Source organism: Podarcis erhardii, assembly GCF_964252035.2.
Source record: "Podarcis erhardii genome assembly, chromosome: 2".
In the NCBI taxonomy this organism is placed as follows: domain Eukaryota; kingdom Metazoa; phylum Chordata; class Lepidosauria; order Squamata; family Lacertidae; genus Podarcis; species Podarcis erhardii.
In genome coordinates, this window is record NC_138498.1 from 24,685,856 (window position 1) to 24,710,474 (window position 24,619).

Consider the following 24,619-nt stretch of genomic DNA (forward strand, 5'->3'; position numbering starts at 1 on the left):
GATTGTCACATTTTGCAACATGGGGGTTTGTGTTTCCTAGAAATGGCACAGCAGGCTCACTGCCCACATCCTATGAATGGTGCTTACCTGGGGCAACTGGACTCATCTTCACTGGAGGCAGTAGCGATGGAGTTCCACGCTTCTTCCAACCAGCATAAGGGGACATAGGAAACGGCCCTGTTTGTCCATCCAGCCAAGTTTTGTCTACTCTGATTGGCAGCAGCTCTTCGGGGTTTCAGGCCAACAGCCTTTCTTATCACCCGACTATCTGATACTTACTGTTTTTCTTTTTACACTTGAGATGGAGGTTCTTCTGCATGCAACACACATCCTCTTTCATGGGGGCTATGTTTCCTCTCCAGCTTTTTTGCTCTTTGTGTTCTATGGACATAAAAACCTCTCAGAGGCAAGATAGGCCGTGTCATTAAGCTTCCTTCATAGTGTGGCGGCGGCAGTAAGGATTGAAGCCAATCTCTGTTCATATCTGAGCTACTTTGTCCAGTCATGGCACTTTGATAAGGTTATGCAATCTCTAGATGAATTTAGCCTTGATGCCTTTTTGAGCCATTCCTTGTTGTTGCTTGCTTCAGTATAGGAGAGAGATGGAATGCTGATCCGTTGGGTGGTGTTTGGTTTGGCTTGGTTAGAATGCAAAGTTGCATCAGCCTAAAATAAAAGAAGAGGAAGGAATGTACAAGATGGTGGAAGACAGATCCAAGCATCCCTCCCTCCCTCCCTCCCTCCCTCCCTTCCTTCCTTCCTTCCTTCCTTCCTTCCTTCCTTCCTTCCTTCCTTCCTTCTTCCTTGTATAGCTAAACATGATACCAGGTGCCTTACACCAGCAGCTATCCAACATGTTTAGATAAGCTTCCTAAAAATGTACTTCCAGAGTTTCATTCCTGGTGCACAAGAAATTCTTTCTAGGTTTAAACCTGAAAGTTTTCCGCCTGCCTCTTTTCCCTCAATGTTTCCTTTTTGCTGGCTACGAAAACCCGTATCCCTGGCACTCTGAGTACCATATGCTAAGGGCAGTGGGCAGGTCAAAAGGTTACCTGGCTGTTTCCTTCATACTCTGCCCTGTGAGCTTCTAAACTAGGTATGGGCAAGCCTGTGGCCAGGGGTGGACTTTGGTAATAAGACACCCTGTTGTTGTTTAGTCGTTTAGTCGTGTCCGACTCTTTGTGACCCCATGGACCAGAGCACGCCAAGCACTCCTGTCTTCCACTGCCTCCCGCAGTTTGGTCAAACTCATGCTGGTAGCTTCAAGAACACTGTCCAACCATCTCGTCCTCGGTCGTCCCCTTCTCCTTGTGCCCTCCATCTTTCCCAACATCAGGGTCTTTTCCAGGGAGTCTTCTCTTCTCATGAGGTGGCCAAAGTATTGGAGCCCCAGTCCTTTCCTTCTTCCAGGGAGCACTCAGGGCTGATTTCCTTCAGAATGGATAGGTTTGATCTTCTTGCAGTCCATGGGACTCTCAAGAGTCTACTGCAGCACCATAATTCAAAAGCATCAATTCTTCGGCGATCAGCCTTCTTTATGGTCCAGCTCTCACTTCCATACATCACTACTGGGAAAACCATAGCTTTAACTATACGGACCTTTGTTTGCAAGGTGATGTCTCTGCTGAGAGAGGATAAAATTAGACGCCCCTCCTAAATATTCCTTATTTTCACAGGTATTGAGTAGATACCCCTAAACGTATAGGATGATGATGATTTCGTGTGTCCCCCAACTCTGCATCCTGTGGGGGGGGGGGAACCACCCGCACCACCCTAAATCCAGGCAAAAATGATGGGAGCTGTAGTCCCATAGTGTCCGAAGTGCCACTGTTGCAGAAGTACCTGCCAAACAGTAGGCCTCTGAATCCCAAGTGAGGAGGGTGGTCTTGCACTCAGGTCCTGCTTTTGCAGTCTTCTTATGTTGTCACATATCTTTTACCCCATTGGAAATTGGAGACTTGACGGATGTTTGATATGATCCTGCAAGACTTCTCTGTATGTTCTTTCTTGTTTCCATTTTCCTGTATGACTCCTTTTCCAATTTGACATACCGTATTTTTTGCACCATAGGGCGCACCGGACCATAGGGCGCACCCAGTTTTTTTGGGGGGAAATAAAGGGGAAAAAATTATTTTCCCCCCAGGCGCGGGGCTGGGGCGGGGGAAGCTCGAGCTTCCCCCCACCCCAGCCCCCAAACAGGCAGCTCTCTGCAAGCCGTGGGAGCGCTCCCGCTGCTTGCGGAGAGGTCCGCGAAGCCTGGGCGCGCTGAGCTCAGTGCGCGCAGGCTTCGGCATGCTGGCAACTCTCCGCAAGCCGTGGGAGCGCTCCTGCTGCTTGCGGAGAGGTCCGCGAAGCCTGGGCGCGCTGGGCTCCCGCTGCTTGCGGAGAGGTGTGCGAAGCCTGGAGAGCATGAGGGGTCGGTGCGCACCGACCCCTCTCACTCTCCAGGCTTCAGCGAAAGCCTGCATTCGCACCATAGGACGCACACACATTTCCCCTTCATTTTTGGAGGGGAAAAAGTGCGTCCTATGGTGCGAAAAATACGGTACTTACCCCTTCCCCACTGTGTTCTCTTTTCACACTGGGCTCCATGTGCCCACCCACCATTGGAAAGATGAATTCTGGGTAGAACTCCCCCTCCTCTTCCTCCTCCCAAACACTGCCTCTTTTCTGAGGACATTGAATATGGACTTGCCTTCTGGTATGTTTGCACCATGTTTGATTAGCTCTGAAGAACTGATATGAAGTTTCCGCCCTCCTACCCATTTTAAGCCACATGAATGGAAGGCTAGGAGGGAAATGGGGGGGGGGGAGAGACTCTTCTTAAATCTCTCCCCTAACTTCCACAGCTGCTTTCCACCCTTTCTTTCTTTTTTTTCTAAAAAAAGGGATCATGCTTTGCATTTTCTGGTCTGCTCCAGGACGTCAAAGAGAGAGAAACACACCAGGAGAAATCCTGTGTTCATTGAAGTCACTGGGAGTTCTGCTATTCGTTTGAGCAGAGCCAGGATTTCTACCACCACTTACAACTTCTTGGCAGGAAATAGACATCCCAGCCTCTGCAAAGGAAAGAGCATATTTGTACCAAATATGTGCCTTCAAAAATTAAAAATAAATAAAAAACCCAGTGTTTTTTCTGCCTCTTGGTTTTCAAGGAAAGCAGCTAATCTGGTTCTATATATTTTGGAAGGTTGGCTTGCCCTCTCCTTTAAAGTACAGAAGATTTGAGGGAGATGCTGGTGTGATTCTTCTAGCGAGGCATTTCTCTGCAAAACTGTTTACCCAGACAAGTGCTAACCTATCTTGTCTCATGATTTGTGTCACCAAATCCCTCTCCTTATGTAGTAGAGAAAACATTAGTAGATAGGTAGGTAGGCAGATTGATAATTTGAGGTGTACGGAGATGTTTTGTGTATGTGTGCGCTCTCTCTTTATTTATTTATTATATTTCCCTATCCCTTCCATAAAGAAAGTTCTATAGCCTCCGCTTGTAAATTAGATTATTTTGTCCTGGGGCGTGCAAATCGACTTTCTCTGTAAGGCAGTGCTTTGATCAGGGAACTGAATAGAGCCAGCTTGTGTAAGAGTGACAATTTCCAGCAGAGTGGCCTTTTTCTACCCTCACATCATTTCTGAAGCTAAGTGGTTGCAGGAGAGAGAGGGGGGGGGAGAGAGAGAGAGAGAGAGAGGCGCCCCACCTCATCTCATGGGTAGTATGTGAAAGAGCTGGCAGTTCGGCTTTCTGCTTTAAAAAATAAAAATAAAATAAAATGTATGTTTGTGTGTGCGTGTGCCTGCAGAATTTAAGGGTAAAGGCAAAAAGAAACGGAGGGGAGTACTTGTGGGGAGATGAGAGCAGCGATTGTGGGTGGGTGGGGGTCTTTCCTAGCTTCTTTTGGCAGAGATTCTCTCGCCTGCTTTTTTATATTCTACACTTGATTTGGAGATGTTCCCTTTTCCCTTGATAGATCTGCTTGAGGCAGCCACGCTCAGCAGTGTAGCACTGCTTGCCTGCAGCAGCTTCCTTCATTTTCTGTACAAAGAGATGGAGGGCAGGGAGAGGGGGGGAGTGAGAGAGAAAAAGAGAGAGAGAGGGAGATCTAGGACACTGTTGAGACAACACTACCTCAAAGGTGCCCAGTGTGTAGCCAGGAAATAAATTACCAGCACTTCTCTGATCTGCAACCGTTTGACTTCTCTTTTTCTCCCCCCCTCAGTTCCCTTCCCTTTCCCCCCCCAAACATCTTATTATATTTTTTTTTAATTTCCAACTCCTTTCTGTTTATACTCCACTTTTATTCCTTGAGTTAAAGTCTCTCCCTCCCACCTCAGAGTTTTTCATTTGATGTTTGACAACAGTCTTTGAAGATTTTCTACTTCAGAGTAGTTACTGATGGGCTGGTTGTACTACAGAGAGAACAAGCAGGGTTCCTCGGAGTGCGACCAACTGCTCCTGCCGAAGGCAAGCGCTATTGGGGAGAATGTCACTCCATGAGGCCGCGGCAACGGCTCATAAAAATCCAGAGCAGACCATGCCTGGTTGCGGACTCCTTTTCATGCAAACATGGAGACGCAACCAGCTGAACGGGGCCAGGAATGCCGCATGGGCTGAGCTGCCTTGGCTTCCGCCGCCTGCTAAACATGGCTCGCTGTTTTTGTCCCCGCTCTGTGTAGCGAACCCACCGCCTTCCTAAGGAAATGACCCCCGTGGAACCGGCCACCTTTGCAGCCGAGCTCATCTCTCGGCTGGAGAAGCTCAAGCGGGAGCAAGAGACCATGGACTGCTTGGAAGAGAGGCTGCAGCAAATCACAGAGGTAGGTGGATTAACCCTTTCAGGGGCGGACGCCTGCTGGGTGGCAGCCTCCCTTGGCTAGGAGGAGGGAGGAAGGGAAGGAGGGGGTAGCAGAGGCGGGGGTTCGAAGCGGGATGTTAAGAGATGGCAAGACCACAGGGCTTCTTCGTTCCTACTTAGGGGCAAGCTGTCAATTCTCCTGTCTTTAAAACCCGAAAATGTGAATGATTCCCTCTTCCCGTTTTCTCTGCGTGCCTCTTGGTATTTAAAAGACAATAACGGACCTGACCGCCAGCCCCCCTTGTAGGTCTGTTATCTCCTCTTCAGGCTGTTAATGCAGAAATGCATAATGTCTGGAGCAGTTTCTCAACCGCCCTTGTTCAGCTTTGCAGATGGATGGATGGATTGATTGATTGATTGATTGCCCTTCGTGTTTTGCCCTTGAAGGATGAAGAGAAGGAGGGATCCGACGCACCTGCGGGTGCACAGCCTGGCCGAGAGGTTGGGGCCAATCAGCACCCGCCACACCCCCTTGCCCTCTTGCCCTCCGGCAGCTACGAGGACGACCCTCAGGCAATCCTAGACGACCACCTCTCCCGAGTGCTGAAGACCCCGGGGTGCCAGTCTCCTGGCATGGGCCGGCACAGCCCTCGTGCACGCTCTCCGGACCGCCTCCCCGGGGGCAAGTTGCTCCTTGCACCGGGCACAGCTTCGATCCCCACAGCCTGCGCCCTCATCGGCAAAGGATTTATCACGAAGCAGACCACCAACCACGTTCACCACCACTACATCCACCACCACACCATTCCCAAGACGAAAGAGCAGATAGAAGCGGAAGCTGCCCAGCGAGTCCAGTGTTTATGCGCCGCCGGGGGCAGTGACTACTATTGTTACTCCAAGTGCAAGGGGCACTCCAAGGGGGTGGACCTCCCTATGGCTCAGCTAGAGCCGTTTGGGTAAGTTTCCTCTGGTGGTTGAGCATGGGGAAGGGCAGGTGTCAAAAACTTGGCTATAGTGCTGTGACTCACACCGTGCTCTGTAAACAATGGGTAGCTGTTGGTAGTTTATGAAATCGCAAAGAGCTGGGGATTACGGGGAAGAGGAGGAGAGCTGGGGTGCTGTGTGTTTCTGGCATAAGCTAGCAGAACGGCAAACAAGGAGCAATCTTAAGTGCTCTTCTCTTTTCTCTCTCACTGAAGCCTCAGCCGAACCGGGACACTACCCAAAAGGAACTGTAAGCTACCAGATGGCATCATTCTGCCAGGCGGAGAAGGAGGAGGGCTCTCCATACCACCAGGAATCCAGCTACCTGGAGGGGAGGCGGACCGCTCTCAGAATGTCTGGCAGTGGATGCTGGAGAGTGAAAGACAATCTAAGCACAAACCCCATAGGTAAATATAAGCTGTCTGCAACACTCTTGCTCCCGGTAAATATTTATCTCTTACACAGCTGTCTATTTTTACAATCACTAAAAACAAATGGAGCTCTTTTGCTCCTCCGGTTTAATATGAAAGCTGTTCTGCGGAACCAGAAAAACCACAAAAATGTCATGTTTTTGGCAAGAGCCCCTTTTCATGTTATGACAGACTTTTTCTTTTCTTTCTTTTTTTGGGAGAGTGAGTGCACAGAACAGAAGCTGCTATTAAACTCATATTTTCCAGCTTTTATAACCTTGTTCCTTCCCTCTCCCCTGTCTTCTTCTCTGCAGCACACAAAGCACAAAGAAGGCCTACAATTCAGAGTCCACCAGAGGCATGCCTGGCGAGCGCCTGGCCCGTCACCACCTCTGGGGGAGCAGCAGCCACCCGCGTGGTGCTCAGCCCGCCCACCCTTTCGTCCAGGATCCTGCCATGCCCCCGCTGACGCCACCTAACACTCTGGCCCAGCTGGAGGAAGCTTGCCGCAGGCTAGCGGAAGTGTCCAAGCCACAGAAACAACGGTAACCTTCCTACAGGTTGGGTGCTGGGGTGCCTCTTTACTGCCCTTACTGCAACATAGGTGCAAAAGGTCTTGCACATGTGAACATTATCTTCAAAAGTTGAATGTTTTCACTTCCTTATCAGATAGCTGATGGTTTGTGGCAAGAAAATAAAGCAAATTGGGCTATGTTCTTGCAGGCTCGTGTCTGGTGGTCAGTCCTGAGAATGAAAGATGGGAAGGATGTGATGCTAATTCATGTGGTTCATTTAGCCCTCTTGGAGGGGTGACTTGGGGCTGAAGCACAGCGGCCACCTCTTTGCCCCCTCCCCGACCTTAACGCTTTTGTCATTTTCCAGTCCAGTTTGAGCTTCACACAACCCTTTTTAAGATGGAGAAGAAACAAAACTTCTTAACAGCTGTAAAAAAAACCACACAGTAGCTTTATTTGTAAATCCCCTTGCAAGTTAATGCCATTTTAGTTTGGCTGTCTTCATCCTAGTGGAAGTTTATGGCACTGCAGGTGATGTGAAGGTCTGGTGGTGCAAAGCCACAAAAGGCCTAGCCATTAAACGGAACATTGCCTTAGAAATTATAATCTCCCGTTCTTATCACAAACAATTAGAATATTGAACTCTGCCCTTGTTTGTTTTTCTTAAACATCTTGTGGAAGTGAATCCGGTTACTTGGACAAAGAGCCTTGCTGTCTTTCACTGGAAAACTCAGGCATAGTTTTAACTGTCTGCCCTGGATATTAGATATACTGGTGGGATTTTGACATCCTTAATCATTCTTCCCTTTCTCTGCTCCCCCTTCCCGTTTTTCAACCTTTAGATGTTCAGCTTCAAGTCAGCCCAGGGATCGCAACCACTTGACTTCTGTACCAGGAGGAAACAGTCCTTTCTGCAATGCAAGCATAGCGGCAGAAGAGTGAGTGTTGCCATATGCAACATCTAGCTTTGGATATCATTCATTACCTTTCAAAACTTGTGTTTTATCAGTGGGGTGGTGCTTTGAAAATGTAATCTTTCCGTGGCAGCTAATGCTTGGTCTTTCCTCTTTTGAGGGGGGTGAAAACAGAACAAAACATTTTTTTCCAAATCTTGTCTTCTGATTTTTTTTATTTTTTAAAAAAGCTTGCATTCCTGTAAAGTGGACAAAGATTGGATTAGTCTAATTACAGGATAGTTCTTTTTAACAAGAAATCTGCTACCGTCTAAATAATTAAAGTTTTCTTTCTTACGCTCTTCATCTTAAGCAATGAGCAATGTTTGAAGTCCAGGCTAAGCCACCTGACTGTAGCCTTTCATTTTTAATTGGTTGACCTTAAGTCCACCAGCTGTCTGTGCGAGTAGCTTTTTTTCTCTTCCTGAAGCCACTCTACAAAGACTTGGAACAAATTAGGAAGAGTAAATTACTGTGGAGTAACACTTTGTGACCTTTTGACATGCCAAGTCAATGTTGCCTCAGAAGTTGCCTGCATGGCATTCAAAGCGGCGTTGCTATTCTGCTGAGTAACTGAGTTGTTTGTTATTCCCTAAGAGGGTCGATCTTCCTTGGGAGTCCCCAAGGTGTGAGGAGAGCTTAGCTATCTGCTGCTCTTGCCATTGGCTCCACAACATCATGGCTCCAAAAATCTGCTTGACTGTAACTGCACCACAAAATCTGGTGCAACAGGCACATCTCTTACCTGGACACAGCAGTTTTTAATATGCATGTGTTGGTACACATAATGAGGAGCTTCCTAATTCACACCAGTGTAGAAGAAAGTATGGTGTTTGCCTTGACACGGAAGTGAATTGGAAACCTCTGCTCATGTGAAGCTTTGGATTTATTTTATTTATTTAGTAAGAGATTGCTATACCATCCTTCTCTCTCTCACACACACAAGTCGCAGGGCAACTTACAAAAGATAAGGCAATAAAAAAAATAATAAGCAAAAAGATTTTTAAAAATGTATAACTTAATTTAACCATGTATAACTTAATTGACAGCATCATAAAAATGGCTTAACCATTCCACCTCTAAAAGCTTGACAGAAAGAGTGAGTTCTTATCTGCTGTCTAAAACAATATAAAGTTGAGAGGTCATTCCGCAGATATGGGGCCACCACCAAAAAGGCGTGTGTATGTGTGTAGACAAGATTGTATTCCACATTGTTGTAGAGGCTTGGAAATCAAGTTAGTTTCCAGAGGGATAACCATGTTTGTCTGTTGCATTAAAAACAAGGAGATCATTGATAAAATGCAACAAATTGGTAAAATGCAGTTCAAAACACATAGATGAAGGCTTAAAAATCTAACCACTGCTGAAAGAAAGTCCAGAAATTCAGCATGGAAAAATACAGAAGCTTCACAGGCAACTAGTTTCAGAAGATGTTCTCCATCAATTTATATTACTATAAATCCATGGAGAATAACACTGCAGTTTCTTAGTTGGTTCTGACTGAGTTTAATTCTTCATCCACAATACCTGTATGACCACTTTTCCCCATATGATTTGGCCCAGATCCTGTGCTCATAATCCTGGACCCTTGTTGTGCCCCCTTCATAAGAGGTCCAGAAGGCACCATCGCATATCTTTAGGTGCAAGGCAAAAAAAATTCCTCTGCAGCCAGGCCTTTGGTCTTTAACTATCTGTGGCCTTTTAGAAGTAGGCAAGATGTTTTTAATGTATTTCTTTTTTCTTTTGGCTCTAACATATCTATGTGGGTTCATTGCCTGCATGTTTGGTTGTAAATTGCTTTGGGTTGCCTTGGGCAACTGCCAAATTTAAATAGCAGCAACAACAGCAACTCCTTCTGAGAAGGTTACAGAGTGCTGGGAACGATAGTGGAAAGTTTCCTCAAGGGCTATCTTTTCTCAGAATTCACCTGTATACCGTTTAGTTCCTAAGAAGTCTTACACAGTCCTGAGAGCTCAGTAATTCAGCTAAGCTCCCCAAAGGAACAAACACTCTAGTTGTCTATGGCAAAGTGAACCTGGCTGAGAAGTGGCTAGAAAGCACCTCAGCCAGACTCCATGTAGTTGAACTGAACCATTGCAGTGCTCAACTTCCCCCATTTGGCCTATTCTGTTGGTGTTTGGAAATGGACAGCAGGGTTGTGGTTGCTTTTAGGTTGATAAAGGAATGACTTGACTTGACCAAGCTCATACAACATATAAACAACAAATTAGAGGTGGGAATGAGACTGACATTGTGCTCCAAGGAGCGTTGCCATGTGGACCAAATTGACTTGAGCCTATAAAGCAGGGATGAGACACCTGTGGGCCTCCGGATATTTCTGGACCACATTTCTCATCATCCCTGCCCATTGGCCATGATGGCTGGAGCAGATGGGTATCGGCGTATGGACAGGCAATATCAGAAGGTGGGGTGGGGCAATGGCACTCACCTGACCCCTGGTTGCCTCTGTTGTTGCTGCATATTGGAACCGAAAGGGGGAGGTTGGCAAGGCGCAAAAGCACTGGTGTGAGTAGCAGGTTAGTTCCACTGGTGTGTTTGCACTGCACCAGCCTCACTTCTACCTTGCTCCCTCTCCATCCCTGTATGCAACGGCTACATGGGCATTAGCAGGTTAGGCGTGTGCCCGCCCCCCACGCTATCATCCACTATAGGCCACAGGTTCTACAACCCCAACTGTAAATCTTTAGGCCACAAAACATGTTCAGTGGCTAGTTGGAGATTTTTACATGGGTTTCAGGTTGGCAATTAAAGCTTGTGCATTTCCGGGTTCAAAACTCCACAAAATATGCTGGTCTTGCCCCTTGGCTTTAATGCTCTGTGTTTAAATGCAAACCCCATTCCTCTAACCATCCACTGGTAATGTTTATCAGGCATGGAGACTTTCGGAGTTTGGTGTACTAACAGATATCAAGCGTATGCATTTATTTTACTATCCAGCTAATATAGGTGGTTAGGTGACTATATATGCTCCTCATGAAGTTGTGCTCTCTGACTATGGCATAAATGCTTTCTAAATAATGTCTATTTCTTTCCTCCCTTCTTTTATGTTTCAGTCACAAAGAACCAAAGAAACTCCCTGTTGCTCACTCTTCCCAGCCTAGTGAGTTGGTTGTCACTTATTTTTTCTGTGGAGAGGAAATTCCCTATAGGAGGATGTTAAAGGCCCAGAGCCTGACACTTGGGCACTTTAAAGAGCAGCTGAGCAAGAAGGGAAATTATAGGTAAGCATATTTGTGGTTTCTTTCTTCTTCTTCTTCCCTTGTGTTTGCAGAGACCGTGTGCCAAAATAACCAAAGATATATTTCTAAGCATCCTCCCACAAGGAAAGGCTTTTGATGGTTGGCTGCAACTTTGCTCACTAGTCTGTCTGAGTTTCTGCTGTCCTCTTTGTATTTACCCACCAAACCAATAGTAGTTAAGAGGTGGATTGGTTGCTCCAGCAACCAGACTAGGCCTCACCTATATAGATAGACTATATAACGATGTTGTCAGCGCAGTTTCCTTTCACAAGCGGATGAGCCACAATCTAGCGTAATAGGTATTCATTCATTCTGAGTTCATTCCCTGGCTATTGCTGCTGCCTTAGAAGTGCTTCTGGTTTTGTTTGTAACAAGTAATTTGATTTCCCTGCAATCGATTTCTCTGTAGCTAATTATTCCCTCTTTGCAGTTTGCAAAATGTAAATAATCAGCTTCAGAGTAATCAGCTGCTGAGGGGTAGTAATGTTTATTGCGCATGTAAGTGCTTCCTATGAGATCACAGCTATGTGTCTCTATTTGCAAGGGAGGTGATAGCGTCTGAAGTGTGTTCTTCCTTTGGTTAGGTGATTCTGGGGTTTGTTTTGCACGAGGCTGTGTAAGCAACTAAGCCTTAAATCAAAGTCCTGCTTGCCCATGGAAACAGACTAAAATGATAAACCCTAATTTGTGAAAAGAAATAAGCCACTTTGATTTATTGTACTTGGTACGCTATTTGCTGAAGGTATCAGGCACAAACTGTGTGAGGAGAGGTGTAGGTTTCACAGAATGTACTGCAAACTAGATGCTGCAAAATCAATATTGTAGTATTGAGTGAAGATTTTAGATCCTGAGGTACATATCCATCTCTTGGACAGTACATAGGATCAACCGGACATGCAGCTCACATTTCCTCGGTTGGCACGTCCTGTGTAAATACCCAATGTGTGAATGTGCCTTTAGTGAGATACGCCTTAAGTTGAGATTCCTGCATTGCAAGGGATTGGACTAGATGACCCTTGGGATCCCTTCCAGCTCTACAGTTCTATTGTATGATTCTATGTGCATTTGGAATTTGTGTTGCCAAATGTCCCTTAGTCAGGCAAACCCACTGCTCACATTATACCCACTTCTCACATTAGCCAAGGTGTGAATGTCTGTAGCTGGCAGGACTGCGACAGTGGGAAATGTATGAGCATCAGTGGAGGGGCTCAAAACCCAGATTGGAAGCTGTGGATTCATTCTACCGCAGGACCATATAATTACGCACATAGCTATTGTTTTCCTCCCTACCCTTTGTTACTCTTAACCTCCTGATCCTCTGTGTCTTCTCCACTCACAGTTGCCCTGGTGCACTTGAGTTTTTGCCAAAAGCTCACAAGATGCCATTGGTTCCTTTGGAAAACTTACTGCTTTAAAGCAGGGGTAGGGGGTCTTGTTCTGCTCCAGACATTGTTGGACCACCACCAACCATCAGCCCCAGCCAGCATGCCCAATGGTCAGGGGTGATAGGGGTGCAGTCCAGCAGCATTGGGAGAGCCCCCCCTGCCTTGATGTGTTTTCTGTGTTATGAAGACATGCCCTGCCTATGTATTAAGGTCCTCATTGGAAGCTGTCCATCTGCCACCAGAGGAGAGGCAGGAAGCAATCCAGGACAGGGCCTTTTGCTGCTACTGCCCGAGGAATGTGTGCTCTAGGGAGGCTTGCCTGGCAACCAACTCTGTCTTTATCCTTTTGCCCTGCTTTTTTCTTTTTATTCCTCCAGGTTTTCAGCACATTGTAGCTTTACTCTGATGTTTTTTATCTGGCTTCTATAGCCATTTGTTGGTTATCACTCTGGGTTGTTTGTGGTGTTTTTTTAAATCGCTCTGAATCGCTTTGAATCTGGTGCCCATACCAGATGGAAAGCAGAATATAAACGTGTGAAATTACAGCATATAAAGTCCATCCCTACGGGGCAGCACATATGCTACCAAAGTGATGGGAATGCGAACTAAAACTCTCCAAGGGGCAACCAGCATGTGGCAGGCAGTATCCATGTGGTTTGAGCTGCCAGTGCTTTTCTTCCTTGCTTCCTCAGCCTGAAAATGACAGATTTCCCTGTATGGACAGCTGTTGTGCAAGTGCATGCATAGCTCAGTTGGTTTGAGCGTGGTGCTGATAATGCCAAGGTTGCAGGTTCGGTCCCCGTAAAGGACAGTCTGCGTATTCCTGCATTGGCAGGGGATTGGACCAGATAATCCTCAGGGTCCCTTCCAACTCTACAATTCTATGAAGTGGTGGCTGAACACACCAAGGAGAAGTTATTGTGCATTTTGGGTTCCTGGTAGCATTGGGAATCACAGGTGGGGAGAATGCTGCTTCACTCTGGCCCTGCTTGTGGGCTTTCTACAGGCATCTGGTTGGCTACCGTGAGAGCAGAATGATGGCCTAGATTAGGGGTTGTAAACCTGGTCCCTACCACCCACTAGTGGGCTTTTCAGGATTCTAGGTTGGCGGTAGGGGGGGGTTCTATGGTACAAGCTGAATCCTCCTTCCATCGAGCACTGGTGAGCGGTAAGGAAATTTTACCATCAAGAAAGATGCATTAGTGGGCAGTAGGTATAAAAAGGCTGACTACCCCTGGCTTATGGGACGCGGGTGACGCTGTGCATTAAACCACAGAGCCTAGGGCTTGCCAATCAGAAGGTCGGCAGTTCGAATCCCCATGATGGGGTGAGCTCCCATTGTTCGGTCTCTACTCCTGCCAACCTAGCAGTTCGAAAGCACGTCAAAGTGCAAGTAGATAAATAGGTACCGCTCCGGTGGGAAGGTAAATGGCATTTCCGTGCGCTGCTCTGGTTTGCCAGAAGCGGCTTAGTCATGCTGGCCACATGACCCGGAAGCTGTACGCCGGCTCCCTCAGCCAATAAAGTGAGATGAGCACCACAACCCCAGAGTCGGTCACGACTGGACCTAATGGTCAGGGGTCCCTTTACCTTTACCTTACCCCTGGCCTAGATGGTACATTCAGCTGATCAAGCAGAGCTCTCATGTAAACTTGATTGTAGAACTCAATGAACATAGGCCCTTTTTTCACTGTGATGTCCAGTCCGCTGATGCCAGTTTTACGGAATGGATCTATGCTCCCCACCACCAATCTGAGTGTAGGCTTTTCGTAAATTGCCTTAATATGTTTTCATGATGAGCATAGAAGAAAACATAGTAGGGCCTGCATCTCTTGTACATAGCAAACATAGGCCAAGATTAAACTAATCTGGTGTGCTAGTGGATGCCGGCTCAAGGGCTCCTGCTGGCACAACGGGGCTTCCCCCTCCCCTCCAAATCCAGGGTTTGAAATTAGCAGGGCGCCGGGCACATTTTGTGCCTAAAGATTCTCCATTTGCAAGCACCTCAAAAAGTCTTAAGTGCCATATTTCACACCTGGCTGACACTCAAGGATTGCTGAAATGTATGTGCTTTGAAGCCTCGGAGTATATGTTAAGGATAGACAATATGTTAAGGAGTTTAACAATAAAGAGTACAGCGGTACCTTGGGTTAAGTACTTAATTCGTTCTGGAGGTCCGTTCTTAACCTGAAACTGTTCTTAACCTGAAGCACCACTTTAGCTAATGGGGCCTCCTGCTGCTGCGCTGCCGGAGCACGATTTCTGTTCTCATCCTGAAGCAAAGTTCTTAACCCGAGGTACTATTTCTGGGTTAGCGGAGTCTGTAACCTGAAGCATATGTAACCTGAAGTGTATGTAACCCGAGGTACCACTGTAGAGTGTTTTGAAAACCGAAGTACGGTACCAATATTTTTTGTTGTAAACACAAAATTAAAACATGTATTCATAATTTATGCTAAGAATGTGATATTAACAATGTGTCACTTATGTGAATTGCGTATTAGCGCATGCTTATCAAAATGATTTAAAAAATGTTGCCGACCGCCTGGGGCAACTAGACATTCTGTTTTGGCACCCACAACTCAGGTTCTAGAAGCCGTTTGGCTCCTAGCTTTTCTACCCCAGTTTCTAACACTGTTCAAATCTGCTCCCCATCCCGTCCCAAGCAGAAAAAAATTCAGGACCACACTCTAAGGGAAACCTAGATTTCTGTTTGCATACCATGGGTTTTCCGTCTTGCGAGGCGTTCGTCTTGCGGGGCACCACTGTATTAAGTCCTCATCTGTCAACTGCGAGTGCAACTCTCACCTACAAGAGCAAGATGCATCTCTGTCTCTTGGAAGGCACTCCCATTGTCACAAGAGAAGGAAGAAGGTTCTGATGCCTCTTTTGATTATGGCCTTCCTCTTGTTGGAGTAGTTGGAAGCGGGAGAAAGTAGAGAGCGACAAAATTTTGTTGCCGTTCAGTTCACACTGCTTGGGGAGGGACACACCCAAAACACCATAATAAATTCAATTGTTAAATATTGTCTGGATGAACTGTAACTTTGAATATACCAGATATGATAATTATATGGTAGACCAGTATACACAATGCATAAAGTTACAAAGTGACTTTTGATATGCAAAGTAGTTCATTCCCTATTTATCCCCAAATTTCCCTTCTTTCCTGACAAAACCCTCCCTCTTCCAATGACTTCAAAATTTCCAGAATTTTTTAGATCTCTTAAGTAGACACAAAGCCAGGGGCCTTGAATTTGCTTACTGTGTATTTTATGGAAGTCAGTGATGGGAAAATCAGGACCAGATCATTCTGATAACCTCTGAAGAACTCCTAGAATGAAACTGATGATGCTTAGCTGAGCTTGTTACCATTCCTATAGGACAGGGGTCAGCAAGGTTTACGTCACCTGGGCCAGTTCACTCCAGTGGAGATCCCTTCATGGGCCGGATCACGTGTGCGCGCCTGCGATTTCCGCCATCTGCGCATGCGCAGACATGATTTCCGGCGCCATGGAAGCAAGTCCCCGCGCTGCGCTGTGGCGGTTTAGCGCAGTGCGGGGGGACTCGCTGAGCGGGTGGCTCAGGGGCCAGTTAAACGACCCCCATTGGCCGCTTGTGGCCCATGGGCCTTAGGTTGCTGGCCCCTGCTATAGGATCGCGCTGTAACTGTGGTTAGAGCATTTTAAAGTGACAGATAACTTTGGGCTTATTATTTCTTTGACTTTTGTACGCAATGTGTACAAAAGGAGCTGAGGCCAAAGACCAGTGGGGAGGGAGGGGGAGAGAGAGAGAGAGAGAGAGAGAGAGAGAGAGAGAGATGATAGACATACTGTACAAGATTCCTATATATATATATATATATATATATATATATATATATATATATATATATGGGAGGAATTTTGTACAGACCCAAGGTAAAACTAATTATCTGAATGTGTTGCTCCCTCAGGGAATCATTTTGATCCAAGCTTTGATTATTATTATTTGGGGGTGGGTGGGTTGGGGGGAGAAGAGGGGGACGAAGAGCGAAGCTGCAGGTGACCTTCAAGGAACAGGGCCATATATACTGCCCAGAGTTGCAGGCATTGCTGAGGGGAAGGATTGGCTTGGTTGCTCTGGTCACATCTGGCATTGATTTTGTTCCAAGGCACACTTAATAAGCATGTCTTTGAAGCCTGTGCCTTTCATTTTTAACACACAAAGGCATGCATAAATGGTTGACACTCAAAATTCTTTATTGAACGAGTCAGTCTGCAACAACGTAGGTACCTCGGGTTTCTGCTGAGGTACTCTTCAGCTATGGCGGTGTGAACTCAGGGGTGGGTATGTGCCTTTGTTGATTGTTTTTAGGGGAAATATTAGGAGGCGATATAATAGTTTTGGAGTTTCTCTCTCTCTCTCAACACACACACACACACACAATATCAGAAGCATGCCCTTACACTTAACAAACACACAGTCTCTCTCTCTCTCTCTCTCTCTCTCTCTCTCTCTCTCTCTCTCTCTCTCTCTCTCTCTCTCTCTCTCTTATTCACTCTGCATAGTGTTGGGTAACATGGCAGTAGTTCAGAAAAAGAGCAGTAACTCCAAGCCTTGTAGACTGTATGGGTGCCAGATGTAGAAAAAGCGGGGGGGGGGGATTGGGGGGGGAGAGACATGCAGCAGAAGAGGGGGAGAGAAAGAAAGCAAACCTTGCCACATTTTTTCAAAAATTGTTTCAATGGAGAGAGTCCCCCCCTGCACAAGCAAATAAGGACCTCCTGATGTGTTTTAAGAGGTTGGGGGGGGGGAGATATTAGTTTGCATTCTCCCTCACCACCACCCCCCCACCTCCCCCCCTTTTGCACTTCTCTGTGAGAAATAAGGTTGTAGTTAGGGAAAAGGTCAGCGTGTGGAGCTCCCCCCCTCCTTTTTATTCTTTCTTTCAAGAAAATAAAAATGTGGCGTTCAAACAAAGAATTTTGTCAACGCTGCCAGAGTTTTAAGATCAAGGGGGAAGTTATTGCTACAGCTGTTTATCCTCTTGGAAAGGAGGAGATAAAACGGAGTGAAAGTCCTTTTGTGCCTCATTCAAAGTTTTTCCCCCCCCCCTCCTCATTTTTCCTCTCTGGCCTGCTAGCTTGAGGGATTCTAGAAGGAAGTTTCATTGTATTTTGGTTTTGGATCAGCAAAAGGAAGGCTGGTCGGTGGGAGAATTTTGGCCTCTTCTGAAGTAAATGGATTTTGTTACCTCCATGGGTTCATCTGAAAGTGACAAAAAAAGTCTGATGACTGAACAGTTTTCCTTTTCTAACTTGATTAAGAGACCCATCTTGTTATCTCCCTAATCAAAGTCAGATAAATAAAACCTCCTGTCAGATAAACCAGTCTCTTGTTGGTATGTTCAGAGGTCTTAAATATCAAAGCAAAAACGGGTGCTCAAGTAGATCCCTAGCCAAAGAAAGTTGCTTTATAAGAGGGAATTCAAAGTTGAGGGGATACTTTAATATGGTAGAAAATGTGACTGAGCTGCCTTTCCTTTGAATATACTTAGTTACTTTAAAACTTGGGTGGTTCTTGTTGGTGTTTTCCCCTTAAGGCTGATCGCATAAGAATATTTCCTTGCCTGTGACTGCATGGCAAAAGAGAGCTCCTTGGAAGAGGGCGAGAGATCAGCCTGGGTGCAAGGAGGTGTGTGTGTGTGTGTGTGTGTGTGTGTGTGTGTGTGTGGTAGTAGACAAGCAGGCTCCCTAAATGCTAACCCTCTGAATGGAAGGCCTTCATTTTGTGCATATGCAATTAAGCAGCCTGAGAAGGAAGAATGCTGGAAGGGGGGATAAAAGGAACCTTTAATCAAGAAGCTGAACGGTCTAATTCAGGATAATAGAGGGGTCCTTACTGTTTGACACAAGAGGGGAAGGGGCGCTATTTTTTTATTTTTTTTGTCTGCATGAGCACTGGCTTCGTGATCTAACGATCCCAAGCCTGAAGAAAGGGAAAGCGGGACACTCCTGCTTGACCTTTCTGTGTCAAATATTGCAATCTAAGCCAAGATTGCTCATTACGCAGGGGGCCACTCGGAAATATCGAAGCAGAGATGTAGCAATCTCTGTCCTTTTTTAAAGTGTTGTTCTGTTTTTGGATGTTCTTCTTTGGAATGTGTCAGCAGTTTGGAGCTTTTACTAAAAAAGAAAAAACAACAACAGGCTTCAAATGAAATATTCCCGGTTTTACAATGTGTAACTTTTCTCTCTTCTTCAAAATCCACTTTAGTAGAAGTCTCAAAATTGTAAGGAGCGGCGCTGTATAAAGTTTAGTCATATGGCTAAATTGGAAATAATGGGTTTTGTTTTAGATTTTTATTTCCTTAAATCAGATGCTTGGCCAGGGAGAAACTTTGCATTCCTGCTGCCAATATCTGTAAGTGGTTTAAAGAACTGTCCCAAAGGTGCCTCCTCTTTCAAAAAATAAATAAATATATTAATTGGTACATTCAATTTGCTTTTTTGCCCTTCTTTTGTTTTTCCAAGAGCTTTCCTCTTAAGTTGCATTTATATGTCCAGAGTGTGATATCTCTAGTCTAAATTGTGTAGATCTTTGAGCTGTGGAAGCTTAACTTGGTTTGGGAGGGCAGTTCACTGCTGTAGGGCCTGTTCTCATGGAGACTGCTTTGTCAAAATATATGTGGTTGAGCAAAATCAGTGGTGCTGGTCTCGCAAATGATAAAAGACAAGATTGTGGGCGTTGATATAAACCCAGGGGTTTATATCCTAGCTCTGTGGTTTAACCCACAGCACCACCCGCATCCTAGGGTACAATGGCAGGTGGGATTTCCAAAGCCTTTTTTCCTGGATGGGACACCTGCCTCCTTTCTGCTCCCCTTTTAATTTTTTTAACATTTCGGCCAAGTGCGTAAAGCTGAATGCACACAAGTGAAATACACCTAAGTTTGCGGGTTTACTGTACATAACAAAATTAACACAATAAAACACAGCAGAAATCCCAAAGCCTGTTTCTTACCCACAGATAAAACTTTTAAAAGCAATTAAATAATGTGTTTTGTGAGGGATTGTTGAAATAATAATAATAATAATACCAATATAGCAAGGGTGCTGATAATGCAGTGTTGTTTTAAAGTGGTCTATTGCAAAACTTTGGCACAGAGAATGACAGTAGGGTTTTTCGAAAAGCGTGGAGGTTTAAAACCTGGCCAGTGGATAACTCTGCTTGAAATAGTCTCAGCAGCTTCTATGAAGACACAAACTCCTTCCAGTCCAGCATTTGTATGTCTTACGACAGGAATATAAAGCAGAATACTGAGTTGCAATAATTTCTCTGTCAGCACAGCTCTCTCAAAACAGCTTGGGCTCAATTACAATGCTAAGGTCCAATCTGAACTCCCTCTGTGTGTGTGTGTGTGTGTGTGTGTGTGTGTGTGTGTGTGTGGCGCCCCTCCTGTCCCTAAACCAAAGGCAGGCAACTAGACTCCAGTTCCTATCAGCCCAAGCCAATAATCGGAGATTATGGCAGTTGTACTCCAACAATATCTGGAGGGTCACAAGCTCCCATTTCCTGCCCCCAAACCATACATAAAAGCTACATTCTGTAAGCTAAGCCAATTCTGCATACCAGTGGGGCCTGTCAAAATCCTCCTCCCTTAGATGGAACATAACTTGCCATGTGGGTCTCCACCACCACATTTCGAGACATGCACCACTTCAACAACAGTCAGCAGCATGAAATGGGACTATGGAGTTTCACACAGTGATGATGGAAATCCATGTGTCCTTACGTGACAACCAGGGCAAGGTTCACTAGCCATGCCCAGGCTGTTTTTCAGTAGCATCTCTTTTGTAACCGTAATGTGTGCCTTTAGGGTGAATCATGTGGATAACTAAGGTGGTGCCTGAGAGTGAACAACATTATAAGATGTAGCAAGGCTTTTGGGGAAGAGTGCGTTGAGGATCATATTTATGTACTATGTCAAAGAGCAGTCAGGTAATGCCAGCCTGTGGCAAATGGATCACAATTTGATCACAAGATGAGCTAATGGCCACTTTCCTTAGATGCCTTTATAAAAGGGGCTTGGAAGGGGTGGAATTCACAGAGTGTAGGGTTGATCAATGGTGGTAGCCAAATTCAGAGGCACTGTGCTGTTGAATATTAGTTGCTCGGGCCAGTTGGGTGTTCTGTTATCTCCTACCTTGCAAGAGGATGCTAGAAGCAATTGGGAGGCAGCAGATTATGGCTGCTGAACTTCATCTTTGGTTTGATCCAGCAGGTTGCTTTCAATCTGCTTGTGGGCTTCCCACAGGAACCTGGTTGGCCGCTGTGAGAACAGGATCCTGGACTTAGATGGGCCATTGGGTTTTCTAATGTTATGTTCAGTGTTATTTGTCTCAATTCTGCCTTAGCTGCCCATGGAAACATAAGAGTTTGGTGTTTGGGCAAGGGGTGTTGGGCTCCTATGACATTCTGGATATGGAATGTTGGGTGGATGCTTGCTACAGACACTTTCAAAAACAGCAATTCCAAAATGCTCTTCATTTATTTTGCATCTGTTGATCTTATTGATTCCAGGTATTACTTCAAGAAGGCAAGCAAAGAGTTTGACTGCGGTGCAGTTTTCGAGGAAATCTGGGACGACGACACTGTTCTGCCAATGTACGAAGGAAGAGTCCTTGGGAAAGTGGAGAGGATTGACTGATAGATTGACTGGCTGGCATTGTCTGTGAGTGTGTTTTAAGGAGACATAAGCTAAAAGACGCTGGCTTTTGGACAAAACCACCAAACAAAGCTTTTGAAGGAAGGTTGGAACCAATGAAGAAAAAGCAACACAGACAAATTAAGGTCTATGAAGCCTTTGCCAAATCAGCCTTACATTATTTTTTTTAAAAAAAGGTGTCGAGCTGGGTGCAAGGATGTTAACAACCCCGAACTATTTATTGAAAACATGACCACTCTGGGTTATTGAAGATGCAGACCATGTTTTGAAAGACTTCCATATATAATATATGGCTTCCTGGGGATCCCAAACCTTATGGACTAAGAGAAACTGTGTATAGCTTACCTTACAGTAATCCTTATCGATATTTATTGAACAGTCTGGTTTTTTCCCTTAAGTCCAGTTTTTGGACATGCTGCTTTAAACAATGGAGAGAAGAGAAGATGTGATATGGAAAAAAGGGGTGGTTTTATATTTTATTATTTACTTTGTTTCCACTATCTAAATCATTAGAATTTTGTCTTTTATTAAGAAGAAAAGAAAAGTGAATTCATTTCTGCCACCTTAGAAAACAAGCTGGAATCATGTTCTGTCCAGCATTATTCCTCCAGCTGTTTTTTTCTTGGAGGAAAAGGGGAGAAGAGGGAATATTGTCTTACACATTTGCTCTTCTAAAAATTGGTAGATTTTGAATCAATGCTGCTCTGTTTGTTAGGTCTGGTTCAGATGTACAATACTCAGTTGCCTATCAGTGGTTAGGAGATCAGGATCACCGCATAGACTGTTACATTCTTCGTCCTGCTCCCTTTCCCCACGAATCCTCTTTTGGGTATAACCACAGTAAAGGTAAAAGGTAAAGATCCCCTCAATGGTGAAGTCCAGTCAAAGACAACTATGGGATGTGGCGCTCATCTGCAGACAGCTTTCCGAGTCATGTGGCCAGCATGACTAAACTGCTTCTGGCGCAGCAAAACACTGACGGAAGCCAGAGCGCACGGAAACACAGTTCACCTTCCCGCCACAGTGATACCTATTTATCTACTTAGGCTGGTATGCTTTCAAACATCTATGTTGGCAGAAGCTGGGAAAGAGCAACGGGAGCTCACCCCGTCGTGGGAATTTGAACCTCCGACCTTCCGATCAGCAAGCCCAAGAGGCTCAGTGGTTTAGACCACAGCGCCACCCACGTAACTACAGTGCAGGGTTATATCTGCCCTGATGGTAATGCTAGCTGTTATTATGTTTAGAAGAGTTTGCTCAAGCCTGCTTCCAATCATGGTTGTGAAGTTTGGTTTGAAGCTCACCATGGCTACCGTTAATGATGGTCCAAAGGAATGCTGCACCTTGGTGAGCTTGGGGAAAATTCACTGCAGGAGAGGACGAAGAATGAATACACAAGCGCATAGGTGTTCCTGATCCCCCTAACCATGGGCAGATTGAGAATGTTGGCTCTGCACCGGACCTAGCAGTGTTCTCATGGGATAAATATAACAGCTACAGGGGGTAATAACAATATATGGGTCTTATCAGTCAGTTTCTGTGGTAAGAATATACAGTTGTCTGTATTTTTGTAGCATTGCAGTATGCAATGCATTGCATTGCTTCCAGTGTCTTCAGCAAAGTGTCCTATAGCAAGTCCCCAAGTGCAGAATTATGAAGTTAATGCCCACCCAAATGGTTCATATAGTCCAGTTTTATGAAAAGCGGTACATGAAACCATCCAGTTCACATAAACACCAGTTTAGCCAGATCACACACACAACTTTGGTCTCCAGCTGTTTTTGGACTACAGTTCCCATCATCCCTGACCACAGCTCCTGCTAGGGATGATGGGAGTTGTATTCCAAAAACAGCTGGAGGCCTAAGTTTGGGAAACCCTGAACAGAATGTTTTTCAACGAAATCAGTGATGCTTTTTTATTTATTTATTTGAAGAAATGTAGTCACATTTTCGGTAGTGGTACTTTTCTGTATGGTAAACTGTATTTAATAGGCCAAACCGTCAAAATGTATGGTGCCCCATCCCATTCCATTATAGCAAATGGAAGCTAGTGCCCTGTTCAATCCTGCGTAGCTTGCTTCCAACTTTCTAGATGATGAAATTACGGCTCCCCATAATAAAAGATTCCACTGAGCTATATAAGGGCAACAGAGTCTCTCGCTTTGGGTGTGTCGTTGTTCAAACTATCAAATACATCCTCTAATTGGATTGTGTGTATTGTGGCAAAAAAAGTTTTTTTTTTTTTTTAAGCCCCACCTACCCACCCCGAAAACACATTTTATTTCTATTGTGTTTTGTTTTTAATTGGTGCATTGTATGCCAACATTACATTTCTTTTGTATAATACGTCTGTATATAGTGTAGGAAAGAATGTGATGCGAAAATGCTATTAATACACTATCTCTAGTGTGTGTTTTTAAGAAAAACACTTCAATCAGTACAGTACCTGTGCCTACATGGTGTTAATATGCCATGTTACGCCCTGTGTTCAGGGTCCAAACTCTTCCCTTCTTTGTGTAAAGGGGTTTATGTATAATATATTTTATGCCTTTTTACTACAAGTCCTTGTACTTTATGACTTTTGCCATGACATTTGTTCTACTTATACTGTAAATTATGCATTATAAAGAGTTTCATTTAAAGAAAAAAAATTACTTGGTACAATAATTATTGTAATTAAGAGATGTAGCCTTTATTAAAATTTTTATATTTTTCAAATTAATATAATCTTTCCCCCCTTTTTTTGTTCTGGTTTTTTAATCTAAGGGTCTTTTTGTTGTTGTTGTTGTTGCTTATTAGAGCAAGTTTCAACCATCCAAACCATCCTAAATCCAACAAAATACATTCCTAGGAGTTTCATTTTAAGAACTTTGTTGCGTGGGAAGAGGGAGGCAAGGGAGACTAAAAGGAAAATGCAAGGGGTTGAATTGAGTGGTGGGTTAATTAACTGGGAGTGAAGAAATCATAAGTAAGTTATCATCTTTAGACAGCTGTCCTAAGATCACTGAATCTCAAACCACAGGAATCCAGGCAATTTTGGGGATTTAAAACATTCTAAGTTTGAAAAGTTGAAGTAATGAAAGTTGAAATCTCAAGCGGTTTTACAATGAACCTTAATTTAGCCTTGAGACCTTGGATGCCAGGAAAACATGGCTCATTTTGCCTTCAGGCAAAGAAGAGAGTGTCTTTGAGCATATGCAGGGTTCTGTTTCCTCTCAGTTTAAATGTTTTGATATTATCTTACTAATAGTAGCTAACGTAAGTATCTACAGTCACCTCCTATGTATCTGAAAGCAGAGGGACTAGGACGAAACATGTCGTTTTGGGCAGACTCAAGTCACAGCAAATTAAGCCTTGAAAAGTCCGTGTGGGTAACCGTCAAAGCAGAAATAACTAGACCCTAGGCATAGATTAAATCAACGTGTATCACATCATATAAGAGGTCTTCAGGGCAAGGTTTGAGGTAGTGCTGGAAGAAAAATGGTGTCTCTCTTGAGTCACTCAGCCCCATTAATGCTCATTAACACAAAGGTGGCCTTGTCAAAAAGGTATATAGCCCTGGTGTCCTACTTCAGTAAGAAGCTAAACAACACACTTACCTTACAGTCC

The 24,619-nt window shown here is 44.9% G+C and overlaps 1 protein-coding gene across 3 annotated transcripts in view; it reads left to right on the forward strand.

Annotated features, from left to right (window-relative positions):
• The window catches only part of AXIN2 (axin 2), a 48,491-nt gene extending 25,241 nt beyond the window's left edge, over nt 1-23,250 (forward strand). For all 3 annotated transcript variants that reach the window (XM_081849589.1, XM_081849591.1, XM_081849590.1), the window contains exons 5-11: nt 4,675-4,815; nt 5,241-5,749; nt 5,993-6,184; nt 6,502-6,732; nt 7,545-7,640; nt 10,730-10,897; nt 20,866-23,250. In XM_081849589.1, the coding sequence (XP_081705715.1) occupies nt 4,675-4,815; nt 5,241-5,749; nt 5,993-6,184; nt 6,502-6,732; nt 7,545-7,640; nt 10,730-10,897; nt 20,866-20,992 (1,464 nt within the window). In that variant the 3' untranslated portion in view covers nt 20,993-23,250. The remainder of the gene's footprint in view (nt 1-4,674; nt 4,816-5,240; nt 5,750-5,992; nt 6,185-6,501; nt 6,733-7,544; nt 7,641-10,729; nt 10,898-20,865) is intronic.
• Nucleotides 23,251-24,619: the final 1,369 nt, after the last annotated feature.